At 53.1% G+C, this 14,140-nt stretch overlaps 3 protein-coding genes across 3 annotated transcripts; 1 reads left to right on the top strand and 2 right to left on the bottom strand.

The window, feature by feature from the left end:
* Positions 1-4,031: 4,031 nt before the first annotated feature.
* Positions 4,032-6,256, bottom strand: PG985_015205 (mRNA export factor mex67; the record flags this gene model as incomplete). Its single annotated transcript, XM_066834971.1, has 2 exons — positions 4,032-5,510; positions 5,717-6,256. The coding sequence occupies 2 exons, from the start codon at positions 6,254-6,256 to the stop codon at positions 4,032-4,034; spliced, it is 2,019 nt and encodes a 672-aa protein (XP_066676174.1).
* A 1,016-nt stretch (positions 6,257-7,272) lies between these two features.
* PG985_015204 (uncharacterized protein) lies at positions 7,273-10,857 on the top strand (the record flags this gene model as incomplete). The annotated part of the gene is made up of 2 exons (XM_066834970.1): positions 7,273-7,434; positions 7,552-10,857. The coding sequence occupies 2 exons, from the start codon at positions 7,273-7,275 to the stop codon at positions 10,855-10,857; spliced, it is 3,468 nt and encodes a 1,155-aa protein (XP_066676173.1).
* A 1,592-nt stretch (positions 10,858-12,449) lies between these two features.
* Positions 12,450-13,841, bottom strand: PG985_015203 (uncharacterized protein; the record flags this gene model as incomplete). Its single annotated transcript, XM_066834969.1, has 1 exon — positions 12,450-13,841. The coding sequence occupies one exon, from the start codon at positions 13,839-13,841 to the stop codon at positions 12,450-12,452; it is 1,392 nt and encodes a 463-aa protein (XP_066676172.1).
* Between the last annotated feature and the right edge of the window lie 299 nt (positions 13,842-14,140).

Below are 14,140 nucleotides of genomic sequence, written 5' to 3'. Positions count from 1 at the left end.
GCAATGTTTCCGGTGTCGAAGCCCGGGGCAGCAGGTCAAGAAGGAAGAAACACCAGCCAAGCCGCTTCTTGGTGTTCCTGAAGGACTTCGTGTCGCAGGATATGGGGGGTGGAAAAGCGGAGCCGTCTAACCCGTCGAGCGCACAGTTCTCATGCTTTTGCCCAAAGCGAGCTCCTCCTCCGGCCGACCCCTGAGGTTCTTATGTCTTAATGCGGCGTCGTGGGACGGGGAATAAGGAAAGCCAGGCGAGCACTACGTGATCCCGCAGACAACAGTTCTGCTAGACAGCTACGGATGGTTCGAGATGACGGTTGGGATGAGAGGGTGGATCACGGCCTGCTCGACTTGCTGTGACGACGACGACGACGTCTTTCTCTACAAACGACGAATCTTCACTTTAGGCAATAACTGGAAGAAAGAGAGGGAAGGGAGGGCAGGACAGGACAGGACAGGACAGGACAGGACAGGACAGGCAGAGAAAGGCAGATAGGCGCGTTCGGGATCACCACCAAGAGAGAGGCGGAGACGGGCAAGCGAGTTGGACGGACCAGGGGTGTGTTAGATGGCGGATCCGCCACTAAGAGAGGCAGGAGACCCCTGATAGATGACCTGGGCTTCTGGGGGTCTTGCTGTCGCATCCAATCAAACTCTCGACTAATGCCCAGTAAAGCCTAGGGCTCCCATTGGCGTGTGCGAGGTTGAAAAAGTGCCTGGCGATGGGCAATGTACCTGCAGACTGGCGCAACCGACTAGTGATTCTGATGTAGCGCGGCACCATGCAGATACCCTGTGGCTGGGAGGGGCCGGCTTTAACATAATCTGCATGGGGGCCCTGTAGGCAGAGCTACGGGTGGGTTGCAGAACAAGAAAAAGGGGGGTGGGGACCTGATTTGCCCATTGCCCATTGCCAAAAGCAATGCACAACAAACGGTCTGCCACGCTCCCACGGCCAGAAGTCCACGGCTGCTGGCTGCCATGCCCATCTTTTCTTCGGCGCTGCAATGGAGCAATCTACCATCGCAACGTCGTATGGACCAGCGTCGTATGCGGCCGATGCAACCACTGTTCAAGCGAGGCTAGCCTCTGACGAAGGACGTTGGGTCGGTCGCCCTTTCTAGTAAAGCAGTACCTCTGTTAGGACCAGCGATCAAACTATGCAATGCGCTCGGCCGCCTCACTACTGGGTGCCGGCTGTGTGAAAAATGAGGATGATGATCATGGATCGCGATGTGATAGATGTCGCCATGGCATTACCACGGAACACTGGTCAAAAAATCCCATTTTTTTGCTTTCCACGCGTGCCACGCCACAGCACACCAAGAGTTCAAGACGGGCGGGACAGACGGCGGCGCCAAAAGGTAAAGAAGGGCAAGGCCTCTCTGGCAGATGATCTAGTTGATCTAGCTCTAGATCGCGCTCTATATTAGGCGGTTCAGGCTGGTCCCTTGCTTTTGCGGTATCTCAAGACTTTTTACATGCTAAAAGAAAATAGCATCATCCCGATAGCCGCTAGAGTTTTGTTTTGTGACGGCACCAAAGGTGGTGTTGCAACTTACTACTAGCAGCGCGCACGTTGCATCCTGAACGTTCACCGGACACAGCTTTGGCTGCAATGGCAGCTGTAGTCGCATCACGTCGCAGCATCACGGACTCCGACTCCTGCTACCGCGCTCGCAGTCAAGCCGGCACGCCGGGCGTGGCATCGAGTCTGAGGGTAGGCAGGTAGGCTCGCTTTTAGGTAGTTGCTGCTAACAACGCCGCCCCAAATGCGACGATGCTGCCTTTGCTGCACTTGCTGGGTGGAGGCGCTTTCGGCGGCCACTAGCCAATCAAGGTAAGACTATATTTGTGAAACAGCCCATCCATGCAGACGCCCCCCCTGAGCTACTGTAATGGCTTGCAGATGCAGAGACGAGAGTCATCAAAATGGTCTCGCTGTTTTTCTTTTCGAGGTCGGTAAAGAAACAACCACTCTCGGTCGGCCCCGGCAGTGGTGGGAAATGTTCAGTCGGTATGGAAAACCCCCATGTCCAAAAACAAAGTCAAGACGAATAGCCAACTAACTGCACGTTTGGAAGAATGTCCATTGAAGCTTAATGCACTGGCAGGTGGAATGTCGGCAACGATCCCGGACGGGCTTGCATGGCCCGGCGGGGACATGCTGGCCAACCGCCAACCTTCGATAGGCCTTGGGGTACCTACATGTAGGTAAAGTAATGTATGTAGGCAAAGGTGTAGTGCCTCGACCCGATCGACCGGAGTCTTTTGCACGTTGTAGGAGCATGCGTTTGAAGTATCCTCCATAGCCTCTTCTTCGAGGCAGTAGCTCCATGTCGCAGACAAGACTGGCTGCGCAGGGCGCCTGTGCCATGCCGTTTCTGCATCCCTTGGTCCTTCGAGGCAGGTACATGTCAAGAAGGATTAATCCGTATCCGAATCAATCAGCCCTTATCCCACGAGGACAGCAGCGCCATGTGTCAATGCCACGCGTGTGATGGATCAATCGCGTATTGACATACGAAGTGCTATTTTTATATAGATTAAACAAGTAAGCCGCAGCAGGCAAGGTGGACCAGCAAACAGAACCCGCCGTCAGCTCGACCAAGCTCTCTGACCTCATCGTCGCGTATTCTCCTGGGCGCCTTTCCTGCCAGCCCTTGGCTCGTCGTAGTAGTGTAGCACTTCACATTTGGCCGAAGACCCCGCGCTTCTGGGCATTTCATCGCACAATGCAAGAATATGTCATGGCTGTCTGTAGGCGGTCGCCCGACCTGGCCGTCCTGCTCCCCAAGGCATGCTGATTGTGATACGGTACGATCGGTAAACCAATGAAAGATTAAAGGATGGAAGGGAGAAGCCGCCCGGTACATTGTCCACTCGACCTACCGCCGAGGCACGTAAGAGAGGGCGTTGATATCTACCTAGCCTATCCTAAGGTCGGCAAATAGCAATGCTTAAGCTAGGGAGGCCAGAATGAGTGGCCGCCAATGACACCACTAGTCCTTTCTGAATGCTTATACAAATGTATAACGTCAGCGTCGACTGCTACTTGGATGGTTCACCTTGGAAATAAACACCGATCGAGTGTGTGTATGTGCGATTCGATTTGATGTCTACTTAGGTAGGTACCTCCTAACCTGCAGAAAAATACACTGCAAAACTCAAAGTTCACCTCCGCCAGTCGTTCATTAGCGCCGACGACGAGGGCATCGGAGCTAGAGGCATCCAGAGCCATCAAGCGAAAGCGCGCGCTACCCAACCAAAGCAGCACAATCCGTCTGTTTTGCTACTGGTTAGTCTGTAGTCCCCTCTTCTCGAACAATTCCCCAGATGGGTGTTGCCGTTCTTGAAGAAATGCAAGCTTTCCCTGGCTCCGGATAGTGTCATGCAAAGATTGACGTGCCGGCGGCTACGAATCCCCAGCACTCCAATCCTGCTCCAATGAAAGACGATACGGGCATCACACATGAGCAACAACCCACAATGTACATGTTAGCGTCTGTGGAATCACATTCAAGCACGCCCGGAACGTGAAAACTTATCAAGTGCAGTTATATGCGCTGCCTCCATATGGGCATGTATTGAGATGCTTCCTTTCTCTGTCTCCAAATTGATCGCTGAGAACCCACCAAGAGGCCGTCCTTCAACCTGGCTCGACCGAGTGTCGACCGAGGCATCCATACGAGAACTGGTGCATGCACCAATAGCTCTGGGTTGGGCAAATTCGTCTCCATCTCCATGCGCTGTCTGGCACGCACGAGAGTTTGGGATTATATATACAGTAACACACTCCGCTCATCATGTATGAGAATGCCCTCGTCCTCTCGCTAGGGCCCCGTGAATCAGACGACCAGCCACCTGAAAGCCATAACTCCTTGCCAATGCATCCTTTTTCTAACCCATGGTCGGATGTCACCACCAATTTCCATGCCGTTACCATCTCAAATAGCACCTGCTGCAGTGAATGCATCTGCAGGTAGAGAAGCCTAGTTCATGTTAGTCTTGTGTTGTGATTTCAAGTAGTATCCTTCTTAACTTACCCGTTTCTCATGGAACGTGGCCAGGGCCTGGTCAAAGACCCAGTTGGCTACCTCGAGACACATCTTTGAGTATTCGATGTTCATGCCAGTCTGTCTGCCAAGTTCTGCAAGCATTTGCTGTTTCTGAACCTCTTCTGCCGAGGCAGCTACCGGGGGAACAACAGGAGCCACAGGAGCTGCAACTGTCGGTCCCAGAGCAGACGGGAGGGGGTTGTATGCCTTCAGAGTGAGCACATCACTGGCGACACGAATAGGGTTTCTGCCAGGGGCGCCCGGACCCAAGATAATAGTGCGCGAGAAACTCCTCCTAGTAGTGGCCTTGGTCTCAGGATCCTGGTCCTCAAATTCGCCATGGAATGTTATGATCATCCCGTCTACACCCGCCACACTCTGACCAGACAGGTCGGCAAGGCCGCTGATGGGATGGCAATCGATGATGTACTTGTCAAATTGAGTGGCGAGGTCAGGGTGTCGTGAAGGCGGGAGTTTCTCCCAGGCGCTTTGGATCACTGCAGTGCCACTGAAAAGACGCTGCTGACGAGCATGTGTTGTTGTGATCTTAACGTGGTTCCTGGATAATTTGATGTACGATCCCCATTGGGGAAGCGGGATGTCCGGTGGGTGGGAGGAACGGGTGTTGACAGCCAGCGAAAAGTGGCTGTACTCGTCATAATATTTGGCCGCAAGACCCGGTCTGTCCATGTCGTAGCCTCGGATGAAATCGGTGATGAACTGTTCCCCTACGCCGTTGATATCACGGAAATCTGGGCCACTTTGCGGGATGTGTGTACGCTTGTTAGCAAGCTCGGCAGCAGCCACTTGCTCGGGTGTCCGGACTTGGATACCGCTCAAGTTCTGTAGCCTGGGAAACCACGACACCAACTCGGTCTTGTATGCCGGGTCCGAGGAGTCGATTGGGTTATTGATCAAGAGAAGGGTCTCAAGCTTGCGCAGGCGATGTTGCCATTTCCTCAAGCCCCGGAACTCCTTAATCGAGTTGTTCGAAAAGTCCAGATGGATGAGATCGGGGAACGTCTCGGTCAGGGTCATAACCTGACCGACATCGTCGATGTTGTTGCCAGCAAGAGACACACTCGAGATGGCATCGCGTTTAGCCTGTGCTGTCTTGAATTGCTCGTCGCAAATGACCATCAATGCCCTGAAGAGTTTCTGCGGAGTGCTTTCCTGAAACATGTTCATCTGGATGAGCAGTGCGTCGTTGCCGAGGCTGGACAGATTCAGGAGCTTTTGTCCAGGATCGTATCGCTGCGCCAACATGGTTCTGAGATTCTCCTTGATTTGTTGTGTTTGGGCCGAAAGACTCGAGGTATCAGCGCCATCGGGTGCCTGATCATCAGCCTCGGTGACGAGGACCTTGGTGCCTGCCCAGTCGAAGCCGTTGACTTTCAGGATGTGTTCGGCGTCTTCCTTGCTTGCCGTGACGTAGACGAGGTCACCTTTCACTTGTGACTGCTAGACGTTAGCAAGGCTGTAAAAACCTTGGCAACGATCCAGGATTCCGGGATAGGTACACGCGGCGCGGTTGTCAAAGAATATCCGTCTCCTCGTTGTGTGCGAGCTATATGGCATAACGAAATTGGAGATGATGCGTTGCTTCGTTACCCCCCCAGAGCCCCCAGATACGATTTGCTTCGACTTCGGATATAAACACATACCTTCTTGATCCTGACGGAGTGGTTGAGCTTCCCAGCGGTTGTCGCTTTGCGCTCAAGAAAGATCAGAAGCTCCTTCAAACCGCCGCCTTCATTGTCCTTGGCTTTGCTGTGTTGAAGGCCTTCGACTACCAATGTTTTGTTGTTGGTGCCATTGATGGGGCGGGAGGAGCGAGTATGCCGGGAAGACGGGTCGATTCCTTGGGAAATGCGCGAATGCAGGCTTCCAGTTCCTCCTTGTATCACTTTGGCCACCATGTGCGACGCCTTGGTTGTCGGTCTCGCAGGCCGTGAAGAGGGCGCATTTGTTCGAGCGGACTTGCGCGTAGATCCGGTCGCTGTTGTTGCGTTGTTGTTCTTTTTGCCGCGGCCACCGGCGCCGTTAGCGGCGGCTGCATCCATATCCAAGTCTCCATCTCTGTCGACCCTGATGGGACCTCCAGCGCGGCGCTTCGAGATACCGCCTCGAGAAGCTGATTTGCCTGAGGTCCCACCTCGCGCGTTGTTGCGCGGGGCGCCATTCCGGGGTCCTGTGGGAGCCATCGCGCGAGATTGCTAGTAAGACGACCAGGTTCAGAAGATGTGAAGAGCAATAGAGATTGGCCGTTCGGCGGTCGAGTGACGCAGTGGTGATGAAAGAGAGGATAGCACTATGGTTTAAGTGCCCGCCGATGGTAGGCTACCTCTTGCGAGTGAGGATTGAATTCATTCGGTGGTCAGGTTCAATCGTAGAACGCTGGGTGATGGATACTGATGGGACCGAGTATCTCTGCAGGAAATGCGTCGCCGCTTGGTGTTTTTATGAGTTGTTTTCGTTGCGCGCGTGGGCAATCGGAGAGTGATGAGAACAGAAAAGAATAGGTAACGGAGATAGGTCCTGGCTTGAAGGCAGTGACGTCTGGACAAAGACTTTCCCGCTGATACGGGAATGACAAGGAAAAATGATGTTGGGGGTGCACGGCTGTTTTGGAGAAGGATGAGTCAGCCAGTGGCCAGTCAGCTGAGCGGAAACTGAGGCTGGATCTTTCTCTCTGGGCCCACTAATCAGGCAGGCACGAAATGCTCTGAAGCTTCCTTCCTCGATTGGTACGGACTGGAGTCAGGCAAGGTACCTACATACAGGCCTCCTATCAGCCTATGGCCAGCTGATACCTAAATAACTGGAGCTCAACAATCAATCTAGATACAGGTACCTAAGGGTCCCGGCATGACTGAATGAAGAACAATATCTCATTGTGATACAGATACCTGCATGTACGAGCAATTGAATATCGAATGATTGGTAATAATTTAGATTCCCAACTTCCATGACTCTTCCTTTACCTGTCCGTTACATGTAGCTCCTAATAGGTGTCCGCGATTGAGAGGCGGGGGCTCCGTATCATGTGACTTGGTGTACGAAGGTCCCACATTAGTGCAACTACCGGACGCGCTTGGTAATTGCCATCGCGTCTCTTTTGGGAGACCAGCACTTCAAATAAGAATCTGAACCTGGGTACCGTGTGTGTGGTGGGACGTTAAAGATCTTCCAATGATAAGGCCCGTCGCAACACCATATCATGGATTCGGACGAGTTTGACGACGATATCGCAGACGAAGATCTGATCTTCGCCGCAAGCCAGGCTCCCAATAATATCAGATCCTCCAATAATAGCACCACCAAGCCTACCCCACGGCCATCTGGACCGCAAAGCAAACGCGGCTTTGATGACCGCCCGACAGTAAGTAATAAGCACGATGCCTTCTTCATATTCATGCTCATCCCGTGCTCACTGGAGGGCGTTCATGAGGCCTAGTCGTTGACCACCTTCCAAAATCCACAATATTAACATTTACAGGATGCTCGATCCATACCAGGTCGTAATGAGCCCCTGGTCATTGATCTAGACGATCTCCCCCCAAACGCCTTCTCTAGCTCTCCAGATTCTCATCAAACAGCCATCCCGCATCAGAATGCTGGCCAGCGTCCTCAAATCGCTGGACCCGCTCGGGTATACCACCAGACAACTTTGACCGGCCAGCCTGTTCAAAGCCATGGCAGTAATGGCATGCCATCATCTACCCAAAAGGGTAATAGCAGCCGCGTGTTTCGTGCAGACCTGCCAGTAGAAGCACCTACACACCATGAGACCGACACAGAAGCTATGAAAACCTGGGTATACCCTACCAACCTTGGCCCAATCCGTGATTACCAATACACCATCGTGAATGCCGGACTGTTCAACAACACGCTTGTAGCCCTTCCGACCGGCTTGGGCAAGACATTCATCGCAGCAACCATCATGCTCAACTTCTTCCGCTGGACAAAGACGGCCAAAATCGTCTTCGTTGCCCCGACAAAACCCCTAGTGTCACAGCAGATCGATGCCTGCTTCAACATTGCCGGCATCCCAAGATCAACAACCACGCTCCTGACTGGCGAAGTTTCTCCTGCCCTTCGCGCAGAAGAATGGTCGACGAAACGCGTGTTTTTCATGACTCCTCAGACCATAATGAATGATCTCGGAAACGGCATAGCCGACCCCAAATCCATTGGGCTGCTCGTGGTGGATGAAGCCCACAGAGCTACCGGGAATTACGCTTACGTGAAAGTGATTGAGCAGCTCAGGCGCTTTTCTAATAGCTTCCGGGTCCTTGCGTTAACTGCAACTCCAGGCTCGACCGTCGAAGCAATCCAAGAGGTTATTGACAATCTTGGCATATCGCAAGTCGAGATCCGTACTGAAGAGTCACTGGACATACGCCCGTACGTCCATTCACGAATTGAGGACATTGTGGTCTTGGATCCCTCGGACGAGATGGGTCTCATCAAAGAGTTGTTCAGCAAAGCCCTAAAACCGCTCGTCGACAAGCTGAGTTCGCGAAACATATTCTGGGGCCGCGACCCAATGTCAATGACCACGTATGGCCTTATGAAAGCCAGGCAGGACTGGGTTCGCAGTGCTGGTCGTCACACCAGCGAAGGAGTAAAATTTATGATCCAGGCCATTTTCACCCTTCTTCAGAAGCTGGCTCACCCCATCAAGCTATTGAACTTCCATGGAATCAAACCCTTTTATGAAAATCTTGTCCAATTCAGAGACGAGGTAGAGGGGAAAGGCGCCAAGGGGGGCAAGACCAATCAGCAGGTTACTGGATCTCCTGATTTCCAGAAAATGATGTCCACTGTTGGGACATGGCTGAAAAAGGAGGATTTTGTGAGCCATCCTAAGCTCACGCACCTGTCTGATACCGTCCTCAACCACTTCCTGGATGCCGGCGAAGGCCGCGAAGGTGGTGGTTCCTCTAACACCAGAATCATCGTTTTCAGCGAGTACAGAGACAGTGCCGAAGAGATCGTGCGGGTTCTGAACCGCCACAAGCCCATGATCCGTGCCGCAGTGTTTGTGGGCCAGGCAGACACCAAGAAGTCGGATGGTATGAAGCAATCAGAACAAATCGAGCGGATCCAGAAGTTTAAACAGGGTGATTTTAATGTTCTGGTGGCCACATCCATTGGCGAAGAAGGACTAGACATTGGTCAGGTTGATCTCATCATTTGCTACGATGCCTCGTCGTCTCCGATCAAAATGTTGCAGAGGATGGGGCGCACGGGGAGAAAGCGGGCGGGCAAGGTGGTGCTGCTACTTATGAGAGGCAAGGAGGAGGACAAATACACAGCAGCCAAAGACGCCTACAACCAGTTGCAGGCAATGATCTGTGACGGGAAGCGGTTCAACTTCCGGCACGATCTTTCGACGAGAATTGTACCGCGGGAAATTAAGCCGCAGGTGGACAAACGTGCGGTCGAAATTCCCATCGAGAACACACAAAACCCTTCGCTCCCAGAACCGCGGCGCGGAAGAGTAGCAAAGACAAAGAAGAAACCCGCCAAGAAATTCCACATGCCGGACGGTGTGGAGACTGGCTTCACCAGCGTTGCGGCGATGATGGGGAACAAGCCGAAAGCTATACCAAAAGCTACACCAAAAGCTATACCAAAAGCCAATGCGCCTCTCGAAGAAGACGACTTGGCGGACGTCCCTAGTTTCGACAAAGTAGAGTTGGATGAGCAGCAAACCAACACACTACGCCAGGCGTATCAAAACCTACCGTTTTACCAAGACAGGAGGGTAGAGGTGGTGACCGTTGATGTGGCAGCCCACCCCAAGGCTCAGAGATCTCTCCGCAAGACATCGCTGGTGGATCACGGCGAACACACCAAGCGGTGCGTCAAGCTCCTGAAAAAGATGTCGAAGATGCAGTCAACCAACGCACGCGATTTGTACGCATTTGGTGAATTCGATCAGAGTCGGTACGATGACCTGTCGTATCCGGACGACCCATCAGAATCCGAGCTGTATATGTCACGAGAGCCAACGCCGAAGAGAAGGAGAGTTGGCTCATCGCCCAAGGATCATGCTGAGAGAGTGAAGCCCGGGCAGGCTCGTGTGTCCAAAGCCAAAGGGAGCGCAGTCCCTGAGCCGCCAAAGCGAAAGCATATGAACAAAACAAAACACTCCCCAGTAGCTGAGAATAGTACTGCACGGGATATGTGGAGAAACGAGGATATAGAAGCTCTACTTCCGTCTATGCCGCAACGACCACAACGCTCAGCGCCTGCTAAACCCCGGAAGAGTACCTCTCGACCAGCGGGGAATTCGAGATCAACAAAGAAGAGCACGTCCCGTATTTACGACGAGAGTGCTGATGAAGGGGACGACTGCCGGAGAACAAGTGATCTCGACCTTACGGATGAGTCAGATGATGGATCTGACCTAGTCGGGTTTGTTGTCGACGATGGCATACAGACTTCGAGTGCACAACCTACGTCAAGCATGGCTCAGCGTTCAAGTTCTCCTACCACTCCTTTGACCTCTTCAACGCTAGGCCGAAGTTCGAAGAGGACACGCCAGGTCTACGAACCAGCTCTTTCTGCTACACAGGAAAGTGATATCGAAACCGATGATGATTTACCCACACTGCAACATATTGCTGCGACACAGCGCCAGACACAGTCGTCGGGCCGAGTCTATGCAGATTCGGAGGACAGTGAAGAAGAAGTTGTTCAAAGAGCCGGGCGTGGAAACAGGAGAGCTGTTGTATCTGACGGCGACGACGATGACAACGACGAAGAAGACGATGACGATGACTATGATGACTGAAAACCTTCTCAGAGGATTGCTCATGTTCTACTATCGCTGGGATACTGGCTATAGGATAGGGTTGTCGTGACAAACGCAGAGCTCGGCATTACTGTAGCAATAGGGATATTATGGCCTAGTCTAGTACGAATGTCTACTGCCAGAGTCCTACCGTCTCCTTAAACCAATCACATGCCCAAGAAAACAAAAAGCGTGAGAATATGTGTTCTGTTTCCAGCCGTGCCCGCTGAAGGGCCATGCAGCCAGCGCTTCTCGATACAGGCTGAGTCGTGTCATCGCTTGTAGTCAGACGTTCTGAGGCAGGCTACATCGTATGAGTGCCTGCTAGCTTTCAGGCAGCAATTACAGCTGTAAACGATCCTAGGCACACGCTGGGAGGGCCATGGCAAAGGAATACATCTTCCTGTGCGGGTAGGTGCAGAATCGGTAAATCAAACTCTCTGGGCATCACATGTTGAATCAGGCATATGTTTGCCAGAAAGTGGGTGTGCCTGCCATGGTTCCTTAGGTGCCTAGTTGCTCAGCACAGCTTCTACGAAAGTCCCCCCTCGCAGTACCAATAGTGGGTGAAATATCTCACAGCATTGTCGCAGAACACTGCCTTCTGGACTCAGCGTTGATTTCACATAACATTGGTCATCACGCCCTACGGTCTCGTTGGTATACCTGACATCTGGGTATATCATCATATCACGGAGAGCAGATGGGCTTGTGCTTCATATACCACCAAAACAGCCCACCATAGTACGTACGACCATATCCTGCTGAATACTAGGGATCCCGTCCGCTCTCCCATATATAAGCAGCAGAGGGCCGAATTAGTACTAGGGTCGGTGACGACCTGGGAATCCTCGGTGTTGTATGTTTTTGTCTTTTTGCCCATCATATGGGACTGGGCATGGGAGACCGTCCCATGCCCCTACTAATTTCAGAAGCGAGAGGATGTTGATTCACCCTGCATTTCTTCATTAGTCCTGAATCCCCTGCAGTCGCCGAGGGAAAGGATCTCTCAAATTCTAGCAAACGAAAAAAGCGTATATTGTTTGGATGAAGGAGTGTCTAGGAGATAAGTGCAGTCAGTCATACCCGAGAGACGAAAATCACCATCGACTATTAGTGGTCGCCTCCTCCATTCAAAAACGGCAATACAGGGGCCGCGTGATGGAACAGAGCACGAAATACAAGCAAGTATACAACTCGATGCAAATGTCTTTCCATTATTAATTAGAGGTAAAACTATTCCTAAATTCACACACACACGCTCCCGACCAAGCGAACCACATAATGCCGATGAATGCTTGACAACTCCACAAAATACCCTTCCAAATGCACATCATTTGTTTATGCGGTTGCTTCGTCAACTTCTTGAAACATCAGTCATCTCAACATGTCATCGTATCCCACTTGTACAACAAACTCCCTGTAACGCCTTCTGCAAATCCAAACGGTCTCCCCTAGCCTCCTACGGCCCCCAACCCCCCCTGGTCGAACCTCTCAAAGCTGACTCTGGTTCTGTTGCTAATGTAATGTGGTATATCCTGCGCAAGTACCGACTGCTCCCCGCTTGGATGAGATTCGAAAGACACATGATATCATGCGGTAACGCCCTTACCCACGACGCTTCCCCATCGGAAGCGCCTCAGGGTGCCTCCGCTGCTCCTGATAACCTCTCTCCCGCAGCTGCCGCTCTCGGCCACGGCAGAGCTGGCGTTTCCCACGCCCAGGCCACCCAAAGTCTCCTGCCGGCCGACCTCCCGCCCGATGACATAGCCAGCGCCGAATCCGACCACGCTGACCAGTACCACGACGCCCGCGCTAACGACCCACGTCAAAAGGGTGGGGCTGATGAGCGCCTCTTCGGCGTTGGAAGAAGAAGTCTTCTTCTTCTTGACCGCCCTTGGTTGCTTGCTGGGCGGTGTTGGAGTGGCGGCCCGCTTGCCCTTCTCAGAGCCCGGAGAGGCCTCTTTGGATGACGCCGCGGGCGTGGAGGCAGGGTCGGTCCTCAGAACGCGGCCCTGGGCTACGGGCCGCTGTGTGGGGGGCATTAGCTCGCTCTCCGGCACGAAGCGGAGATTCATGGGCTGGTTTCCGGCCGGATCGGTGCGATCGCCCAACTCCTTGTCTCCGTCCTTTTCGCGACCCCTCGCAGCAGCAGCACAACTCAGCAGAGTCGTCAGGCTTGCGCGGAGAGCCGCATCGTTGTCGGCTTGGAAGCTGGGGGACATCAAGTTGGGCGTGCGACGGTCGACCCGCGCTGTACTGCTGCGCTGGCTGAATGAAGGGCGCGGGTGATTTTGTGGTATGCTGGAGCTGGTGGAATGCCGGTGCTGCAGGTGTGACGGTGGATGCGAGAAGGCGTTGGGCTGTGGTCGAAAAGGCTCCGACGGCCGTCTGGTGCCAAGCGCGGTAGCATGGTCATCATCATCTTCCTCTTCGTCGCTGCTATCTGGTGCAGTAGGGTATACATTGCGCAAAGGAGTCGAGCCCGGTATATGCACTGACGTGATGTTCTCGGTAGATGAGGTGATGACAGGGTCGGAATCCGTCTCGCTCTCCTCGTATTCCTCCTGGCTACTCGTGCCAGCTTGACTAGACTGCGCAGCACGGCTTGCCGGCTGCTGTTGTTGTTGCTGCTGCTGCTGCTGCTGCTGCTGCTGTTGCTGAACATAGAGGCGGTTATATGATTGTGGGTGTAGGCGACGCCTTCGGGCAGCATAAGCAGACGAACCAACACGTAGACCAGTCGTCACGATTTCGTCGCCGGCAGAGGATACGGACGACGAGGAGGGATGCGACGATACTTCGACCCAAGATTCTACGTCGCGAGCGTTTGACCTCCCTTGCCCATTAACTCCGGTGAACTCATAGTTGGATGCGCCATCGTTTCGGCGTGGCGGTTGAGCGGGCGGTCTCGTTGACGCAGTGGAGTTGATGTTAACTCGGCCATTGCCGCCCGTACTGGTCTGCGCGTTTCGAGAGTTCATTTCGTTGCCAGGATCTACGGCGCAAAATGCATGAATGGACCAAATACGAAAGAGCAGGATGGGAAAAGGGACGAGTATGATGGAGTGGCTGGATGTAAGAAGTGTAACAAAAGGTGGTGTTGACGAATGGGTGCAAGTAGTCTCCCTCGCAACGTCTACCTGTCTATCGGTCGCCTGCTCGGAGTGATCGTGGCTCCCTAACAGTAGCCCCGCGGGACTGACTGGGGGGACAAAAGAAAGGGAGGTCAAGGATGCCCACTGATCTTCGTCAGTAGCGCCGAGTCTCGTTCGTATTGGCG

This window comes from Apiospora marii (genome assembly GCF_038362585.1).
Source record: "Apiospora marii strain CBS 49790 chromosome Unknown utg000013l_segment0_segment0, whole genome shotgun sequence".
NCBI lineage: Eukaryota > Fungi > Ascomycota > Sordariomycetes > Amphisphaeriales > Apiosporaceae > Apiospora > Apiospora marii.
The sequence above is the reverse complement of the archived record's forward strand: the minus strand, read 5'-3'. Positions and strand labels throughout refer to the sequence as shown.